Here is a 22647-nt window from a genome sequence, read left to right as displayed (position 1 = left end):
TGATTAATCTGTAACACTTTTTAGTACAAAATTTTAAAAGCCATAATTTGAAAAGCAAAGTTATTCATTTATATTTTTCTATCGTCAATATTTAAAACAAATTTCCGCAACTTCTATCGCTTCATGATTTTCATTATCAATTTTATTAATTTATATTTTTTATACACTATCAATATACAGGTTTTCCTCATTATTAACCATTTTATATTCTTCTTTTATTTTACATTATGAATATATATAATTATATAGATCAATGTATATATAAATATTATATGTATATATTATATAGATTCCTAATTTCCTCTTTATTCCATATTTTTATATTTCAAGGAATGTAGATGGAAATACAAGAGAAAAATGAAAAATTATATGCAATTCATGAACTATTAGTACCCATGTAAGTTTATAACAAACAATTCGTCATAAAGATTCCCTTTATATTGATGGAATATCAACATTTTTCTTAAAATGAATCAGATTTCAGCACATATCTTCTATGGAACGGCATCCATTGTTTTGATTCGCTTTAGATCGCCATGTATTATTATGCGACGAATCTTATTGCAAATATCTTATGCAAATTTTAAGAGAATTTTTGAAAAAAATCCTGACTTCTTTATTGAAATTATTTTCGTCGAGAATTTATTTTAATTTATGCTGTGGCTTGATACGATAAACTTTGCCTTCTTGTTGAATGAAAATCTTTTATTTTTTTATATTTGATATCCGATTTGTGGTTTTTATATTTCACCAATCGATTTATATATAGAATTTCAGACTTTGTTTTTTTTGTTTTGCACATTAAATTTATTAGTGTACACATACACATAATTGTCATACCATGTTTTCATTTTTGTCGAAAATTTTCCATTGTTTTCTTATGAATTAATAAATCTTTTCTAATCTTTATTTCTTCAATATATATTGTGATATTTTCTTTTCTTAATAAAAAAAATCTTCTCCACAATTGTTTAAGCAACTTTTAATATAAAATCATCAACATATGAGATCAACATATATTTTGAAGAATTGAAAGATATATTGGATCATTATATTGGAGCAATATATCTTGATCAACTGTATCTATTAATCTATTTCATGATATAATAGGTCGTTTTCTCGATTCCAAACAGTCTCTTAATTTTTAAAAAAATTCTAGTTTCGAAATTTTGTCCTTGATTGAAGTGAATTTTTAAAGACTATGATGGCTTATTATGTGTTCAAGAAGAATTTTAACGATTATAATTGCTTGTTGATTTAGCATTAATATGGTATATCCGAACATTAATTTTTAAAATTTTGACTCCCTTTTTATAAAATTCCTTTTTTGCTATTGATGTTATAATATCGAAATTAATATTAATCTTTTATATCTTATAAAAAACCCAATAAAATTGCTGACGTATTTCGACAATCTGTTGTTGATTTCAAAATAGCTGCTAGCAAATCATAACACTCTTAAAATTTCTGGAACTTTTTTTTTGACGTAGTAAGTTTTTCATCATTTTTCAATTCCCATTTAATAATTCTTTTTGTATTTCTAAAACGTTCTACATCTTTCAATATTTTACAATTTTACAAATGAAATATGCTATATCTTGGCAAGTTGGTTTCTTATTTATTCTCTTATTCTCTTTAAGGATGAATGTAATTTCTTCTTATTGAGTTATTTTTTAATCTTTTAAATTTGAAGTTTCATAAATCGTTCGCAATACAGAAAATTTTCTTTTTCCTGATGTTTTTGCAATTTATGTCGATACAAAGTTTTCTTGATACGGTATCCGTATTAACATATATTTTTTCTTTTCGATGCTCAATTTCAAAGTTATATTATTATCAATTAAGTTGTTTAATCTATCGATGAAGAATATCAATCAATGCTCTATGATCCTCAACAAGAATTTCTGTCTATAAAAATAGCGATGAAAATGTTCTATCCATCTTTCACCGCTATTAGCAATTATTTACGAATGAAATAATTTCTGTTTTTCTGTTTTAAATATTTTCAAGAAGTAATCGACGACTTTTTGAACAATACCAATCCAATTGCAATAATTGACACATCTGTATAAAATTCAATTTTTCTTCTTGTGAAAGAAGATTGCAATTTTATTTTTAATTAAGCGATGCAAAAATTTTACAATAAATGAAAAATTCTTGACAAATTTTCTATAATAAATGCAGTTTCAGAAAAATTTTTAATTCAAAGATATTTTTTGAAATTAATTATTTTTGAATAGCTTTAATTTTATCCAAGTTTATCTTTATTTCGATTTCTACGATTTCTACAACAATGTTAAAAAAAAATTGTATTTCTTTAGGCTCATGAATAAATTCTCATTTGAAGTGAACGAAAGAATATTTCCTTTAAGTTTATTTCTTAATCAATATTTTTCCAAAGATTATCATATCATCTAAATATAATAATAAATAAATATAAAAATAAATATATAATAATAATATATATAATATATATAAATAAATATATAATAAATATCATATAAGTAGATTTTCTAAATGAGATCTAAAACGATGTTTATTAAATGTGGCAGGAATATTTCAAAGTTTAAACGACATTACTTTAAACTATCATAATTCAATTTTCACACAGAAAGCAGTTTTCTTTTTATTCTTTCCATCAAGATTTGTCAATAATTATTTCGAAAATCAAGTGGAATTGGATAAGGTAAGAGTTTTTTCTTAATAATAAGAAAATAAGAATCCTTTTTAATAATTTCATTCAATCATTTCTAATTCATACAAAATTTTCTACATAGTAAAAAATTTAGGGATTGTTTGACTTTTATTATTATTTTTTTATTACTCTTGTTAAATTTTTTTTCAATAATTATTTATTCAGAACAATTAATCGTCGTGACACAATGATTTGAATACCATATATTAACTGGATAAAATTTATTTTCAAATATACAAAAAAAAATTGTTTCAATATAATGTATAATAACCATACATTAAAATTCTTATAGATTAAAATTTTTAATTTTCTTTTTAAATGTTTACAGATTAAGCAAAATACATGTATATAAGCAGACAACTAATCGATTAATCGCATTTCAATAATTAAAAAATATTCTGTAAATTTATTAAGAAACATTTAAATTTCAATTTTATAATAGATATAAAATTGAATCTCAAAATATCTATTATTTAAATTATTATAAATTATCAATAAGTTTTTTGTTTTTTTTGCATTATTATATTATAATTAAATAATTACTTTAGTAATTAGATTATGTATTATTTTATTATATACTTAGAAATTTACAACATAATGATTTATTATGTTTCATGTTGTTATAGTTATAGAAATTTTTTTTATATATTTGATTTGCAGAATTTTGCAAAATTATATTAAAATTAATTTTAATATAATGTTTAATAATTAATGTTTACGGTTATCCATGATATATATAGATACTGAACGCTCATCATTAGCGGATTCTTTAATCTAGTCTGATATTTATGGATTATTTTAAATTATTTTATATTATAATATATTTCTATTATTATTATTTTTGTTTATTTATTATATTTTAGAGAAATAATCGTTAATAATATTTCTAAGTCGACAATTTCTTTATTTCTTTCAATCTTTAAGCGATCATTATGCAATGTTTTTTTATAATGCTTTTTTCATTTTATAATTTTGAGTGTTTTTATTGTTTTGTTAAATTATAATTGATCCTATTGGATAATTTAATATTGGATAAGATAGAATTATATCTTATAGAGAATATCTTATAGCCATTCTTTCTTTTGTTAATACTTAGCTTTTTTTCTTAACATTTATTTCTTTAGAATATTATTACATTATAGTTTTATTAAAAGTTAAAGTGCTTGCTTCTTCTAATATTATTAAAATAAGTGAATCAAATGTAGAACTTATTTTGCAAACAATATTTAGATCATTTAGATTATTATTAGATAATTTAATAAGTTCAAATAATAATATATTTAAAAATCAAAATAAAGAATTAGAATTCATTTGCAAATGAATTGTGATGGAAATTGATGGAAGTCAGAGCAATATATTATATTGCATATATTATAATATATATATAAACAAAAATTCAAATTTATTGAAAGTAATGATGAATTTTTCTATTCATAAATTCTTTTGTACCAATAAAATTATATAATAAATCTAATTTAATTTGATACAATCTAGCTACATGTTTCACTAGATATTATCAATCTATAAAATTTATATTTTACAAAGAAACTAAATTATAAATTTTTTTTAAAGATAAAGTTTGTAATATACTTACAACAATAAATTCATTAATGAAATGTTATTTTCGGAATAAGTCTAAAATTTATCAATAATGAATTAGCACAAGAAAATATAAATATTGTTATCGTTTTGATTTATCAACATTACATTTATGAATTAAAAAATTCGATTGCTTACTACATATTAATTTTCTTATCATATTAAAAAATAATATGTAAAAAATGATAAAGAAAAAGCAGATTTAAAGAAAATATATTATATAGAAACAATTTAAAAACAATAGAGTTAATTGTTAATAAGTTAAAATCAAGTTTTGGTTCAAGTAATGATAGGAATAGAGTGCGTAAATTTTTCAGATTTCTAAACAAAAATTTTAATATTACATATATGACATGGTTTAATAGGGAATTTAGAAATTTTATTGCGAACTTTATTTGGCTATAATATTAATATTAAAAAAAATTTACACTTTTTGTCACAAAAAATTTATATTTAAATTTATACTCGTAATATGCCTATAGTAAATTTGCACAAATTATTTTATCATGCAAAAAATATTGCTCAATTTTTTATACTTTCAATTAATCAAATATTGAAAGAAGCAAGACACAAAGATTTTCGAGAAAAAAATACCTATAAAATGATAAGATTAGATAAGAAATTTGGCTCTACTAATAAGTTCTAATCTACTAATAAAATAAGTTTTCGACAATTACTGAAAAAAAATTAAGTTCGTTAAATCAAGAAATTTATTAGAAAAAAATATATACGAAGAAGAAAAAATTAAAAAAAAATTAATAAAGATGGCGAATAGTTATCGGATGCTTATTCAAATAATGAATAAAACTAACACATTTTTAATTGTATATATATCTTTAATGTTATAATCTATATTTAATAAACTGTAATTTTATTCTATTCTTTTTATTTTTGTTTAAGTATTTATTGATTTTATTTTATTTTATTTTATTTTAAATTATATCTTTTATATATATATATATATATTTTTTTATATATTTATATATTTGTATTGATTATTATATATATTGATTATTATATATATTGATTATTATGTATTTTCTTTTTTATTCTATAATACTTAAATGCAATGTTAATATTTTTTATATATTTAGTCATATTTTTATGTATTTTTAATGAAATAGTAAATATTATTATAAAAAGTAATATTGTTTTCTAAAAATTAAATCTCCATATGAGCTTAATTAAATAATTTTGTTCAGTTAATATTCGATCATTGTGCAACATTTGATTAATAAAACTATATTTTTTTAGTGTTAATTTTATTTGATGTCGATTTCGCATTTCTCAACATGTTTTGAGTTCTTTACATTTTGAACACATTTTGAAATTTATGAAGTAACTTCAATTGAATCTTTTATCGTTCAATTATTCTGCATAATATTTATAAAGTTTCTGTAAATGATTAGAAATTTTTTCTTTTTCTTTGTCCTCTTTTCTTTCTTTTTTCTTAAAATATTTTTTTCCTCTCTTTTTTTCTTCTTAAAAGTAATAATTCATCAAAACATTTTATAAACATTTTTTATGTACATATTGAAAATTTTAGTCAACATTTATCTTTTTAGTAAGAAAATTAGTACCTAAGAGGTAATCTTCATTCATATCGAACAATACAGGAAATCTGCTTCACTCTCAAAGTTTATATTTTTAATGAAAAATTTCGTTGATTATAATTATATAGTTTTTTGTCCAGAGACTGAGAAGACATTTTCGATACTTGATCCCTGCCTTTCATATTGTTTGATCATATTGTTATATAAAATTGGAATTTTTTCTGTTATGTTTTATTTACAATTTTTATAATACTTATAATAATTTATTTATAACTTTCTATATTCTATATAGAAAAAAAGTATATTCTACATTCTTTCATATATTTAACTAAACTTTACTAAACATATATTATAATGTTTTTTGCAAGGAATAAAATATATGTTTATTTTGCTTATTCTGTGTCCTAAATACGATTTAAATTTCGATATTTGGATATCAATAACAACTGATACCGATTTCTTTTTCTGCAATTTTGACTATAATATTGTATATTATGACTAAGCTTAAAGCTTATAACAATATTAATTTTTTCTTATTCTTTTCTTCTTTCTTCTTTTGTTGATGAATCTCTCTCTCTCTCGCTCGCTCGCTCGCTCGCTCGCTCGCTCGCTCCCCTCCCCTCTTTTTCTCTCTTTCTTTCGCTCCCTCCCTCCCTTTCTTAACGTATCATATTTCTTTTCTTCTTTAGCTATATATTATATTGTATCTTTTTCTCGTTCTATTCGCATTATTCTGTTACTTTTTTCTTTCTCATTATTGTTATGATCTTTCTCTTCACTTTTCTCTTCTTATAATTTTTTTTCTGTCGATAGCTTTTTTATTAGTTTAGTTTTATTATTATTGTTTTGAGAATTTTAATGTTCTAAATTTATCACTGTTAAACTATCAATTCAAATTTTTCTAAATATTTTCATATATTTTATTTAAAAATGTAACATATTTCAAATGCATGTTTTTATTTTCCTTCTGTTCTTTATTTTCTTTTTTTTTTTTATTAAATTTCTTTTTTCCAGTTATCTTTCATCATTTCTGTTTTTTTGTTCTATTTGTGCCATCTATTATCTATCTTTTTATGCATCGCATTTTTATTTGTTTTATTGTGATATTTTATTGTGATATATAGTCTTTATAGAAGAATAGAAAGAAGCCTATTTTGTTCTGAAAACTCTAATAAATCTTCAATGTAATTGTCAATATAATCACGCTCTTAAAATATTATTATTATTATAATATTTATATATATGTCTTTTATTCCCTTTAATTTTTCTTATTTTTATTATATCTAATTTTTATTTATTTATTTTTTTTAATTTCTTTGCTTCTATTTCATTCTTTTTTCGTTTCCCGATTTATTCCTTTTATCATTATATTTATTTTTTTCAATTTTATTTTTTTTAAATATTTATATTATTTAGATTTTCAGAATTTAATTTTTAGTTTTTATTTTTTTAAAATTATGCAAAAAAACAAAAATTATTTATCCTAAACTTTCATGTATAATAATAAAAAAAAATATCATGCAAATAAACAATATAATATAAATTATCAAATTAAAATTTTATCTTATAAGCACTTGTATACAATTAGTCACTATTTATGATAAACCATTTTCATTGTTAAATGAAGAATTTTTTTTTAAATATTTTATTCATATTATTAACTCTATTGTTTAAAATTTAATTTTAATTAACTTTTATTATGTATAGCAATTTTGTATATAATTTACAATTAGATTGAGTTCAATTGTATTTTCTACATAACTCAAGATTCTCTACATAATTCAAGATTTATGAAAATATTTTCACATATATTTTATTTTAACTCTAATTATATTTTAATATAATTTTTATATTTTAATTTTAATATTTTAATATAATCTTAATTATATTCAAGATATAATTAAATATAAACACGAACATGTGATTTTTTTATATTATATTTCATATTTCATACAAAGATTCAAACAAAAAAACATCAATCGTAATCGATATTCCATGTCTAATACTGTCATCTTTCAATCAACAATAAAATAAAACGATCCTAAATTTTCTAAATTTTTAAAATTTTTCAATTCATTTCAATGCTATCTCTATCATGTTCAATTAATTTTTTAATATCCAAATTCTTTAATCATATTTTAAAATTAAGATTGATATATTATATCTGTTGCAGGTTATGTGTATAGAATACGTATTTTATTGGATCAACTGATATAATTATTAAAAATGAATGAATACAAAAGAAACAAAAATAAAATAAAATGAAGTGAATTAAATAAATTGAAATTATGCTGACTTTAGTGAAAATTTTTTTGAATTCTCACATTTTCTTTCATATTTTCTACTGGCTTTCCCACATATTCTCGCAACCAGACACCAACACTTCACATGATACAGCAGGAAATGATTATATCTTCAATATCAGTACAGTTGTCATTTTTAAAATATTGATTTTAAAGTGATTCATTATTTAAATATTTATGCATATTACATAGATATTGAGTGTAAGGATAAATCAAAAATTAAAAATAACTAAGTAATTTTATTATTAGTTTTATTGGAAAAATAATATTTTGAAATTATCAATAATTATTATTACATATTATTTTAAAAATAGTTTCTTTCATTCTTTATACATTTTATATAAATAATACATGTATTGAATTGTAATATAAATAAATTTAATTAAACCAACATTTTTTTTTATTTCCTAGCAAAATATAATTGCAATCAAACGATTATATAAATATTAACGAGCATATATATTTCCTATTGTTATTTATGACAGCATTCTATTTTAAAAATAATTGTGTTTTTAATAAGTTTTTTTTTTTTGATTGAAAAAAGTTTTATATGAAAATTTTAACTTTAGTATTATTAAATTCTTTTCTTTGTATTCTATAACGATCGAAATAAATAATAATCAAATGATATTAAATCTGGGGAATATAAAAAATAATGAAAATCTGATCATTTCAGCTATAAAATTTTTTTGTATGATTTTTGTAATTATCTGCACTGCAATATGATTTTGCATCATACACTATTTTTTTCGATTGAAAAAACTTAGATAATATTTTTTAAATTTTTCTTGCTTTTCATAATACAGCTCTGAATAATAATTTCATTCCGTTTTAATATTTCATAATAGATTATTCTTTTCTAATCTTATCAAATAAATAACATTTTCTTCTGACGGATTTCCTAATGAAAAATAAAGGATTCAATTTTTGAACAAATATATTTTTAAATATAAAAATTATATTTCCTTTTATCAAATATATTTTTATTTTATCAAATATATCCTCACCTTGATATTCTTCCCGAAAAGAATTCTGCTTACCACGTGCTCTCAGCTAGAGTAAAACAAAGAAACATTGCTAGATGCACAAATACGCGCTCATTGTCAACCATAGAAGATATATTAAAGTTAGATACGTAAACTCATATACTTTTTCCTGCGAATTTTTCTATTGTCAAGATTATATTTTCAATCTGATTATTGTTGTTGATTTTTATAAATCTACTAACTTCATCCTATATGGATATGTTTTTAATATATATTTTTTCATTTTCCAATAACAATATCTTTTAAAAATAGTTCCTATTTTTGACGAATGAAATGACTTGTTATTATGATCAATCGTGTTTTGTTTAGTCAATTAATATAGTATAGATATTCAAACTCATAAACTAATTTTTTTTTATATATATTCAGATGTGATATCTTTAATTTTTATAATTTACGTATTAACGAGTAAACTAATATTTTCAAAATATTTTCAAAATCAGACTCATAAATAGAGACAAAAATTTTACAAATTACTTTTGCATTATATTTTTTTTTTGTTAATGCATTTTCAATATATGTTTATCTATCCAATCCATTTATATCAGAATTATATCAGAAAAGAAGTATATAATATCAAAAACATTATTTTAAAATGAGCTTCATCTAATTTTTCTAATAATTTATGACCATTAAATTTATTTAATATTTACAGAATTGTATTAATATATTTTTTCCATGATGTTTTTTTTATTCATTAATTTTTTTTCATATATTTTACTTTTATTTAAAATTTTTTTATTTCTTTCTTTATTCATTTTTCAAAATAAATTTGTTTTATCCATGTTACATTGGTTAATATTATTGTTAATTTCATTATTTTTTAATTTGTAGAAATTATTGCACAAATTTTTTTGCGGCATCAGCATTATTTATCAGCATCATGTATATTTATGAGTCATAGATGATAATTCTTTTAATTTGTCAAAGCCAACTATGATTTAGTATAAAACTCAGTATAAAATTTTTTATTACAATTTTTTTTCTTTTTCCAATAAAATATTATTTATACAGTTACTTAATCAAATCACTAAATGCTGATGAATTTTTTTTCTCGATAAATATTTGGAATCTTGTAAATTGTTATATTGTTAAAATATTTTGTTAAATTCTTTCTGTCACATTATATTTGCCATATCTCTTATGTTTGTACTAGCTTTTAGTATTAAAATCATTTCGAAATAATAAACCGATTTTATTTTATTAATAATATATCAAAATTTATACAAAATTATTATAAAATATAAATATCAAATTCTTCTTCTTCTACATATCTTTCAAGTATCTATTATATTGTAATATATTTCTTTAAAAATTTCATAATAAATATTGAAAAATACCGTATTCTGAAAAAATATATCATAAAACAATAATAACGACGAAAAAACATCAAATGTGTTATATATATTGCAGCTATTACTATATAGCGAAAAGACATAAGACATTAAAATTCATCTATTTTTTTTTTTTTGTTTTCAAACAATTACTGTCATAATCATTAATAATACAATGTTTTTATGAAGAATAGAGAGAAGAATTATGAAGAATAAGAATAGAAAATAAGTTTTATTCCATATTCAAAAAATGACTCATCGATATATTCGGAAAATATTAAATCGATATTTTAAATCAATAACAACCAATATTATTTTATATTTCCTATCGTGATTTATGTTGATCATGATGTTTAATATTATGACTATCAAAATTCATAACATAATTATTTTTCTTTAAAAAAAAATCTTGTCCTCAAACTTCATTGTATTCGCTATTGGATACTTTTATCTGAAAAAGAGATTTATAAATATACTTGATTTTCTTCAGATAAAACATCTCAATATTCATTTTTCATCTCAGAAAAGAAAAATTATATCGATAAAATATTAATTATCGGAATATTTTGTGCTTTTTTTTGACTTCATTAAATCTGCAATTTTCTTCTTTCTTGAAATCTTTTTGAGCAAAATTTTTTTAGATTTCAGCGACTAAATATTGCCTCCATAATGCATTTACTAGAAGGATTCCTTTTATTTAAAAAAAATTTCATCCTTCTCTCAAAATAAACATTCATCGAATAGCACTTATTATTTTGCTATGAGATCATATGTATTAAGATTCTAACTTTTTCGAATTTTTCCGAGTTCAAGAAAATACTTCTTCATCGAAGTCATTTTCTTTAATGTTGAGACATTTGCTATCTGAAAAAAATCATGTAGATATATTTATTAATTTATTTTTTAGATAGAAATATTCAGTAGCAAAATAACAAAGAAAACAAAGTTTGAAAGAAGTTGCCGTATTTTTTTTTAAAAGAAAGGGATAATATTATGAGCTATGAATCAATGTGGCATCATAGTATAAGAAATGACTATATCAGTTATTATTAATATCTAAAATATCAATGAAGATATTTCCGATTGAAAAACTTTGACATTTACATTTCTTAAGGAAATTAATGTCTAAAAGACAATTTCCTTCGATATTAATTAGCAGGAAATTTTCTTTATTCGTGAAGTTGCTACTTCTAACAGAAAATTACATTATCCAGATTTTTATAACTTTTTTCTAGAAATTGAAAAAACATTTTTCTTAATTCTGCCACATCAAAATCTATATTTGAAACATGATTCATTTTTAAAAGATTTAAATTCAAACTTGCATCAATAATTATTTTAGTTTGTTATTATCGATGGTTCTTTGTTATTAACGATGGATCCATCTTCAACATGACAAAGACAACAGAAATTGAAGCTGAAAATTCTCCCTTTATGCTAATTTCTTCTTTTGTAATAATCTTTCTGAAAATGTTCTTGTCTCCCATATATCCAATGTATTATAATTTCATTGCTTCTTTTTTATTTTTTTTTTCTTAATTTATTCTCGGAAACAAAAAAATGAAATTGTCTTTAGTTCTGATTTATTTCATTCAACTTCACGAGATACAGTTTCGACAATTTCCACGGCCTTGACAATTATTCTTAATGAAATCTTTTGATTGTTGAGTTGGCTAATATCATAACAAATTGAGATATTAATTTGTCTTGCATTTCCGGATAAAAATTGGTAAAAGCTACTTGTGCCAATTTCTTAATTTCGTTATCCTTCTTTTGTCGCTGATGATAAAACATAATTTAAATTTGAAATGAAAATTTTTTACAAACGGAATTCAATTAACTTAATTGCGAACAATCTAAAAAATACTGATGAGAAGAAAAATTAATACACTTCGCGTTGAATCCTTTAAACAATTAATCTTAATCGTCTTATTCTATGCATTTGATCATTTCTAATTATATTTTAAACTTCTTTCAGAATAAAAATCCATCAAAATGTTAAAATTTATTTAAATAATATATATCTAAATAAATTCGGTCAAAGAAAAGTTCGAAAATGGAACGTTAGCGAAAACAATTATTCATTTAGATGCAATCATGTAAATTTCATTATTTACATTAATTATTATTATTTATATTCGAATTATTATTTATATTATCTACAAAAGCAGTCTATCTCATCCAGTTTCGTTATTCTATTATTTTGAAATTATTGATAGAAGATAGTGATTGACTGAGTTTTTAAATTTGTTCTTCAAAACGAATAATCCATCTACTATAGTGCCCATTTTTAGATTTTTACATGTTCCATTGCAATTTTCTTAGATACATTAATTTTTTTTTTTTAGCAATTATTCCATAAATTAAAATCCATGAACTATCCTTTGATGTAAATTTGTCAATCAATAATTTCAAAAAAAAAAAAGAGTTTTCTTTAGAAGAAACTTGTCTGCGAATATTATTTTTTAGAAGAAAAATTCTCCGATATCGCACTTCTGGTATCATTCTAACTTCCATGATAATTTTACACATTAATTAATATTAATTTAGATTATTGATATATTTCATTAAGATTATTTATATACTCAATAATACTTCATTTATTCGTTATTAAAATACAATATTCTTGAGAAAAACAAAAAACAATATATTTAATTTCGATAATCTCCGATTCATGTTATAACCATATATAACCATAATATTTCACATTATGGCTGTCAAAAATTATATTAAAAAAGTGTATATGAATGTACTATATATTAATATTGCGTTTTTTATTAAGCATTTCTAGGCTCAAAATGTATTATAATGATTATTCTCTTACTTTATATTTATGATATATGCAAATTTTTATTTTTTTTACAATTAATATATTTTATTATTACTAAAATATTTTATCTGATTTTTTTTTTTGTTAATAGTACATTATTTCATGGCAAAGTGAAACAAAACATCATTTGGACTGCAAATACAGTTTCTATTGAATAAAATAACTAACAAAAGATTTCGAGAAACAAAAACATGAAGTAACAAAATTAACAATAAAACTCGTTATATTTATGACAAATTAAAAATTATAAATATATTATATATGTATATTGTAATAAAAAATTAATAATAATCATATTGTGTATATTCCATTTATTCCTAAAAATATTTTTAATTTAAAAATATTTAAAAAATTGATTTAAATGCTGCAGAAATTTGCTACAGTTTTGTAATTTCTATCTACTAATTTTCAATTTATGTCTACAAAATTTATTTTGTAATTGGCGCTAAAAAAATAGCAAATTATGATATCAAAGCTAGGCTATTTTGATCAAAATATTAAGATTTGATATAAGATTTAGTAAAAAATATTTTTTTTTGATAATTGATTCGCAATATGACGAGATTGTATTTGAATTAATTGTATTCAAAAACATGCTACCGATTAATTTAAACTTGAAAAAAAAGGAATGGATTTTTCTAAATTTTCTTGGATATTTTATTAACTTAATTTATTAAATTAACTTATTAGCAAGACAATAATAAAAGTATAATACATTGAATTTTTTTAGATTTTTTTAGATTAAAGATAACTAACACATTGAATGCTATTTACATAGACATACTATGAGTCAAATAATCAATGATACAATATAATATTAATGGTTCTAGTATGCATAATGTTTCCAAATAAAATTGATTAACTTCATTTGATCAAGAAATATATTTCTTTAAATCATCATGTGACCATTTTATTTTAAATTATGTTAAAATTATTTTAATCTATGGATAATATAAATATGGATAATATAATCATATTAAATTGATTAAAATAGATCTTATATAATTGTTATTTTAAATAATAATATTATATAATAATATTTTAATAATAATAATAATAATAATAATTATTATTTTAAATAATTTTTTTTTCACTTGTTTTACTTGATTACAAAACGTTGAATTTTAATGTAAACTTGCTTGCTATCAGGATTATTCAGCATACTGTCATATAGAGATTGAAAAATATTGAAAAGGAAAGAATTTTTGAATTCTTTATTTAGAAAATTTGAAAATAAATGATATTTTCATTTCAAAAAATTTTCAAAAAATTATTTATTTTCATTTTTAATTTCAATTTAAACAAATTCCTGGAAAAAATCAGCAATTTTATATATATATATATATATATATAACTTTATCATATATTATATGATTAAGTTATATATTATATATTATCATATATGATATGGTATATTATATTATATACCATATATTATATACCATATTATATACCATATATATATATATGGTATATAATATATGATAAAAAATAAATAAAAAAGAATATTAATATATCTTATACAATGCAACGGAAAAAAATTTGATTATATTTATTATTATATTTATAATTATTATTATTATTTATAATTATTGTAATAAATCTAAATTGAAATAATGAATGAATAGATGAAGGATTTTCTTATAAGAATTATTCAATGAATTCAAAACTAATTAGATAATAGGAGTTCAAACATAACAAATTGCAAAAATAATATAAATATAATAACTTATATTATATAATAAATAATATTGAAAAAATAAAGGGAATAATAGCAAAAAGATATATAAATGATGAAAGTGATATACATTTTTGATAAAAAAATAAAATATAATGTATCCAAGATAATATTGTAATAATTGTAAATAATACATGTGCAAAAAGATAATACATGTGCACTTAAATAATTTAATAATATGCGAAACTTGTGAGAGTTCTATCACAATTACGTTAAATAAATTATTACAACAATCATATTGTGACTATTTCAAGGATAATTGTACTTGTTACTTTTCTAAGTAGAATGCAATGTATTACATTGAAAAAAAAACTGAAATTTTATATTTAGACTTTTTTCTTTCCCTTCCTTTCCTCTTAACTTTAAATTTTATGTTAATCGGAAACATTTTTTGGAAGAATATTCCAATGATAAAGATGATAAAGATGAAATTCAATAATCTTATAAATATTTATTTATTGTCATATAACTAAATCATTTATTGAATATTTTTTGAATTATAAATACAGAAAATAAAACAATACATTTTATCGATAATAATGAAATAATTTGTAATTGATCTATTAAATTATATGTCAATTTCATCATTATATATACTGTATATTCTTATGAAGTAGTGATAGATTTTACAAGTTTGGAAAAAAGCAATAAAAAAAAATTTTTAATTTAATAAAAATTTTAAAAAAGAAAAAGAAATAAAAATGTACAATATTCTTAACAATAAATTGTTAATAAATCATGTTTAAATATACACTATATATATTATATATATATATATAGTATGTATTAATAGTATATATTATATTATAGTATTAGTTATGTAGTATATATTTATTATTTTATATATATTATATATTATAAATATATGCTATATAAGTAATACTATAATATAATATATATACTATTAATACATACTATATATAATGAATGTAGCTTTATTATATAATTTTTAATATATGTAACTGTATAATATCTATTTTATTTGAATTATTATTAAATATATTATTATTATCATTATATATTTTTTTGTTAGTATTAATATAAATTAATAACAATAATATAAATAATATATTTTATATTAAACATTAATACATTAAACAATAAAATCTATATTAAAAAAAAAGATGTTAATTTTCCACCTTAGTTATTATCAAATATAAACCCGTTAAAGGCATCAAAAAATGTGAAAATGAATTAAATTTATAAGGAATTAATGTTTTATCGCAAATTTCGACTTTATATTTACGAATAATTTTTACTAATCCAATCTTTGTTTGATATGTTCCAAATCGCGCACCTAAAACAAAATTAACACTAATTAACACTAATCTAATTAACACTAATAAAATACAAAATTCTAATTGCATTATTATTAATTTCATTATTCATTCCATATTATTTTTTGATTATCTATTTCAAATTTTTATTATATAGGTACCAATACAATTTCTTGGTCCATGTCCAAATGGTAAATAATGCATAGGATGTCTTTTTTTTATCTTATCCTCTGAAAATCTTTCAGGATCAAACTTTTCTGGATTTGGATAAATGTCTGGATCGTGATGAATGCCATAAACGGGTATCCAAATTTTTAAACCTTTGGGAATTGTTATTTTACTATTTTCAAAGGTATAATCATTTATTAGCTCTCTGTTCAAAAATGGCACAACTGGATATTTTCTTAAAGTTTCTGTAAATAAGATCAAAATTAAAATTAGAATCAAAATAAATTATTACATAAAGATAATAAAATATAAATTAAACTTTCAACAATTATGCAAAATTAAAATTAATAATCAAAATAAATCATTATATGAAGATAATGAAACTGAAATGTAAATGAAATTTTCATGTTAAATTTAACAATTTAAAAATTTAAGAATTTTCATTTAGAGAATTAGAAACTGAAATATATTAGATGTTACATTTCAATATATTATTGTAATATTCACCTTGAAAAATTTTTTCTAAGTATTGCATTTCTTTTATACTTTCATATGTCCATTTTCCGTCATTTTTTTTTTCAAATTCTTTAATTTCTTCCCGCAACTTATATTGAATATCATGATTCAAAGCTAACTCGTAAAGAGCATTGCTAATTGTCGTCGAAGAAGTTTCGAAACCAGCTCCAAAGAAAACAAAAGTTTGTGCGCTTAATAGATCGTTTGTTAATTCTAAAAAAAAAAAGAAGAAAAATTGATATCGCATTAAAGGCAATTCAAAATTTTTAACGATTCTCAAATAAATATTCGAGATAATCTGTACAATATATTACATAAAAATATTATCCAAGTTTATTTTTAATTTATTCTTTCAACACAATTGGATATATTTATATCTCAATTTATATCTCAATTATTTTTGGATATATTTGTGTCTCTTATAAAATATGAAAAATATTTTCAAATTTAATTTTATCACAAAGTTTATGAAGTTTATAATAATATAATACTATCATTTATGAAATTATATATAAAATTATATCAAATTATATATAAAAATTCAATAAAGTAGAATAAATATTATTTATTTTACTGTTCTTATTTTATTAGATAACATTAATAAATTGAAAAACAGTTTATGTTAAATCAATATATTGTGAATAATAATATCTGTAATATTGTTCTATGTAAGATGTGTTTTACGCCATATCATTTATAAATGAATCGATATAGAATATTGTTATTCAATACAAATGTATTTTCTATTTGTTTATAAAATATTATTAGAATAAAAAGTGATTTTATGATAAAATTTTATTGAAATAAAAAAGACTTATTGTAAAATATTACTGGCATATATATTATTATAATTATGATAAAAAAAATATTTATATAATATAATTAATTCTATTTTGCATCATAATAATCACCAAAAGTAAAAATTAATAGTCACTTGATTTACAAATACGATGTTGTGTTGAAAAGATTAAGAATTACAAGATTCAAAATAGATATTAGATAAAATGTTAATAACTTCATTTCCTCTTTCCCTTTTTTTATACATAAAATGTGAAGATTAACTCATTAAAATCTTTTCATATCTTTGATTTTCGTTGTGCATTATGCAATGCATAAAATATGATTTATTTATTTATTATTATTATTTTTTATTATATTACACATAATATGATAATAACCGAGAAAATTAGTATTATACCAATCGATAATCGCCGACATTCATTTTAAATTAGATTATGAAAATCTAATTATATAAATTGAACAATGTGAAAAGATTTTTAGTATGCAATAAATAAAATCTTTAGGAAAAAGAAACATTATAAATTTTAAATTTCAATGTTAATACCAATGTTCATGCAGTTAAATTATACTAACCAATCTCAGCAATTTTTTCAGGATGTTTTTTGAGATCTAAAAGTACATTGATAAAATCAGATCTAACGATATTGTTCTTCTTTCTATAGTTTATTGTTTCACTCGTCAATTTTACGATTTTTTTTGTAATTTCGTCCCATGGTAATATATAAAGAAAGAAATTGTACAGCCATGGCATTAAATTTCTTATTCTAGTTTTCATTATTCTTCGGAAAGTTGGAGTAAAAACTCCTTTTCCAAGACGACGAAATTCACTCTCCTTTTCCGATAACGAATTCATCTCTATCCCAAAGGCACAACTTCCAATAACATCAGTAGTAAATCTGGCAGCAATTTCTCGAACATCGAGAGGTTCTCCTTTTCTTATTAAAATATCCATATACTTTTCGAGTTGTTCAGAACATTCGAGAATTAGGGAACAAAGTCCTTTAAGTTTACTAGTAGTAAATATTGGTGAAAAATGTATTCTTAATGGCCGCCATCTTTCTGCCTCTAGGCCGAAGAGATTCTGGGATAGTGGTTCTCTCTATAATTTTTGCATATATTAAATAATTACTATTAATATTATTTTGATTTCAATAAGTATTTGAAGCATATAATTTTTTTATCGTCTATTATGTATTTCATATTTTAATTAATTTTCATTTATTTTAATAGTTGAAACCTAGTTAAAATTAAAAATATATTGGATATTCGAATATTCATTCATTTAGATTATAGAATTTGTAAAAATTATATATAGAATTTATTTCAAAAAATATAAAATAAATTTATAAAAATAAAAAATCAAATGAGTCATAATAATAAATAAAGAATGAATTTAAAAATATATTTATTTTAATTAAAATAAAAGTAAAAATTTAGAATGACATATTTTATCTATTTGTTAAATATAATATGGAATTATAAAACGTATAATATTATTTTATTTATTTATCATTGTTATTTTAAAGTCATGCATACAATTATTTTTTATCTTTATACTTATTGAATTAACTGGAAATAATTCTCGATTTGCGAATTTATGTTATCTTAAAATCATGCATACAATTATTTTTTATCTTTATACTTACTGAATTAACTGGAAATAATCCTCGATTTGCAAATTTGTGAAAATCTTTAATTAAAACGATTTTTATGAGATCAGGATCTTTAATAACTAAAGCAGGATTATTTTTTGAAAATATTCCAATCATAGGTTCGTTCTTATATTCATTGTATATTCTTGTGAGAAATTGTGAAGTTGATTCCTTTCCTAAAATTATGTTCAACATATTGCCAAATCCGATCACAGGTTTAGGTCCAGATATTTTACGATTTTTCCAAAAATTGTTATTAATTATTAAATAATAATAGAACACAATAAGCACTATTATTATTCCACAAAGAATTTCCAGACTAATATACATTTTTTTTTATATACCATATAATATAAAGAATTAATTTGATACCTATCAAAAATTATAAATAATGTTTAATTATCTAAATTAAACAAGTTTATTTTATGTTATTATTGAAATTATTATTATAAGGATTTGAAATAATGTTTTATATGATTAAATATAAGTTTTATAAGAAATAAAAATTTTTAAATTACAAAACCAAAACTTTTTCATTTTATAATAAATTACCGTATACATTCTATACGTTGAAAAACAAGTTAAAGATACAATAGCTTTCTATTCAGAGATACGTCTCGTTTAAAGAAAATATGTGTACTGAATCGTATTAATTTTCAAACGAACTTTATGTACTAAATAGTTGTGATAAGAATTTAAATTTGTTATCATTAAAATTCAATTTTTGAATATTACGATAATATGAGAAAGCATATATATGTACATTGATAGCAAGCGCATTAGGATAACCATGATAAAAGATATAAATAATTTTTTTTTAATTACAATATATCACTATATTTGAATCAATGAGTTGATTTTAATAAGTATAAAATATGTAAAATATCTTCAAAAAATATTAACATATTTTATTTTTTTAAATTTAGACTTTCTTTAAAATTAAATTTAATAAATTGTTGAAAAATTGAATTGAATTATGTTGAAAAATTAAAAGAGTTCATTACATGAAGTATAAAAAAATTGAAATTTATTAAGAATAATAAAAATTGTTTTTTACAACTTTTTTATTTAAACCTATAATAAAAATTTAGAAAATAGATTTGAAAGATTTATAGTTAGTGATACAAGTTATATAATATAGTATATCATTTTGTTCATGCAAAAACAAGCGACAGATATCGAAAAATGTAAAAATCTTTAGACTTTATATCAAAAATTATAAAAAACTAACAGTTTTTATTATTTTTAATCATTTATAGCTCATAATAATGTTTACTGAAATTTTACACATATATATTGATGTAAATTTATAAAATGTATTTTTATACAAAATTCAGATAAAAAAGTAATTTTTATTATAATAATCTTTTTTTTTTTTTAATAATAATTTTTTAAATTTTTTCTTTTACATATAATTTAATAAACTAATTTCTCTAACTTTTTAAAACAATTGAAGTCAATTAAATCTAATTTTATAATAAAGTTATCATGTTTTAAAGAATATGCTGATACTTTTTGAAAAATCATCAATTAAGGATTTTATTTTAAAAAATATTTGTCTGTAAATATATCTGACGCAGCAATTTTCAGATCATACTTAAAATATTTTTCACGTGATTTAGAAATATGTTAAAAAATTTAGATAAGTTGTATTTATATTTTACAGCAAAGAGGTCATCATTATATATATATACTTCTAATATTTACAATGCGATGATACGTATATGTACATAAAATATATCTAAGTTCAAAATATGTGCTATACAATTATATTTTACGTACAATAATAATCTCATATCAAACTAAAATACAGTGTAAATAATATTTCATTATAAGTGATTCGTTTACAATATTTATAAAGTACATAATTGAATATTTACTACTATTTAGATGACGAATGATAGATGATAACGATTTTATCGTTATATTTCTAAAATTATATTTTTTTAAAATATTAAGAAGTTTTCTTATAAGCAATATAGGAAATTTGTTGTTTTTCGAGATTTGTATTTTAGAACGTGCGAATAATTAATTAATCGATTAATTTTTTTTAATACTAATATAACAAAATTGAAATCATTGAATTTCAAATTATTCAATGGTTATTTGTTATATATATTACATATATTATTAAAAAGAAATAATTAATTTATTATTATAAACTCTCTATTCTAGAATTCTTGAAAGCCTTATTAAGTTTTACAAGATTTGTACTAGAAATTTTGAACAATTTCTAGAAAAAATTTATATACATGTGTTATATATATAATATCAAATGCTAATATATTTTAGATCTCATATATTGCTAAAATTAAAATTCTGATTTTTAGAATTCATCAAGTTTTTAAATTATGTAAAAATATTTAATTTAAAATTTATCTACTTTAAAATTTATCGCTTTATTGAAAGGCAAATAAATATTTTTAAAGAAGCAATTTTTTATTGCAATATATTTACTATAGCATACATATCAAAAATAATGTATCAAATATAAAATAAAATATATTATAATATAATATCGTGATATTCTACATATAGTGTAATTCATTATCTTTTGCTCAAATAATTGTCATTACAAGAAAATTTGACAAATTTGAAAAATTCCATTCATGGAAAGACATAATAGAAAATAACTGAAAATCTTATAAATAAGTAGAGGACTATAATATATCATAGTTTACATTTTGTTTATTTGTGAATAAAATTTTAATAAAAAAATTAATAGTAAAAAAACGAAAATCTGAATTCATTCAAGATATGTTATCAAGATACATTACGAAGATATGTTATCAGGTATATAATACTATTATGGAAAGGACAGATTTTTTTCATTAGACAAGCAAAAAAAAAAAATAGTACAGATAATATAAAATAAAATATTTTTAACTTTTGATACGATATTTTTAACATTAAAATGTAAATTATTCAAATTCTATCAAGTTATAAAAAAAAAGTTTTAAAGTTTTCTGTTCACAATAAATTTTATTACAAGAAATATTATTTACACAATAACAGTATAGATAATAATAAATTATTAAATATTAAATAAAATGTATTTTAAATTTTTATTATTATGTTTAATCATTATTGTAATAAAGACTATGATTGATATTTAAAATTTATTATTTAATATTA

General features: G+C 19.8%; 1 protein-coding gene and 2 long non-coding RNA genes across 3 annotated transcripts in view; 1 reads left to right on the top strand and 2 right to left on the bottom strand.

The window, feature by feature from the left end:
* Positions 1-8541, top strand: part of LOC133667325 (uncharacterized) — a 68599-nt gene extending 60058 nt beyond the window's left edge. The window contains exon 2 of the long non-coding RNA XR_009832712.1: positions 8021-8541. This is a non-coding gene — a long non-coding RNA (uncharacterized LOC133667325). The remainder of the gene's footprint in view (positions 1-8020) is intronic.
* LOC133667326 (uncharacterized) lies at positions 8385-9297 on the bottom strand. Its single transcript, XR_009832714.1, has 2 exons — positions 9158-9297; positions 8385-9051 (listed from the first exon to the last, which is right to left on the bottom strand). It is a non-coding gene; the product is annotated as an uncharacterized LOC133667326 (long non-coding RNA).
* A 6861-nt stretch (positions 9298-16158) lies between these two features.
* Positions 16159-20217, bottom strand: LOC108004402 (probable cytochrome P450 6a13). The gene is made up of 6 exons (XM_017067274.3): positions 20065-20217; positions 19507-19884; positions 18434-18959; positions 17051-17272; positions 16537-16788; positions 16159-16395 (listed from the first exon to the last, which is right to left on the bottom strand). Exons 2-6 carry the CDS (start codon positions 19840-19842, stop codon positions 16226-16228), a joined length of 1506 nt encoding a protein of 501 aa, XP_016922763.1. The 5' UTR covers positions 19843-19884; positions 20065-20217; the 3' UTR covers positions 16159-16225.
* Between the last annotated feature and the right edge of the window lie 2430 nt (positions 20218-22647).

Source organism: Apis cerana, linkage group LG14 (assembly GCF_029169275.1).
Source record: "Apis cerana isolate GH-2021 linkage group LG14, AcerK_1.0, whole genome shotgun sequence".
NCBI classification, from domain to species: Eukaryota; Metazoa; Arthropoda; class Insecta; order Hymenoptera; family Apidae; genus Apis; species Apis cerana.
This window is presented reverse-complemented; position numbering and strand designations above follow the sequence as displayed.

Bases quoted from the DNA above. Each gene is read 5' to 3' on its own strand.
- LOC108004402 (XM_017067274.3), bottom strand. From the start codon at position 19,842: ATGTATATTAGTCTGGAAATTCTTTGTGGAATAATAATAGTGCTTATT. The intron at 17,273-18,433 runs GTTAGTATAATT...TTTTTTTTTTAG, and splicing joins TGAAAAAATTGCTGAGATTG to AATTAACAAACGATCTATTA. The intron at 16,396-16,536 runs GTACCTATATAA...ATTTTGTTTTAG, and splicing joins TGGACCAAGAAATTGTATTG to GTGCGCGATTTGGAACATAT.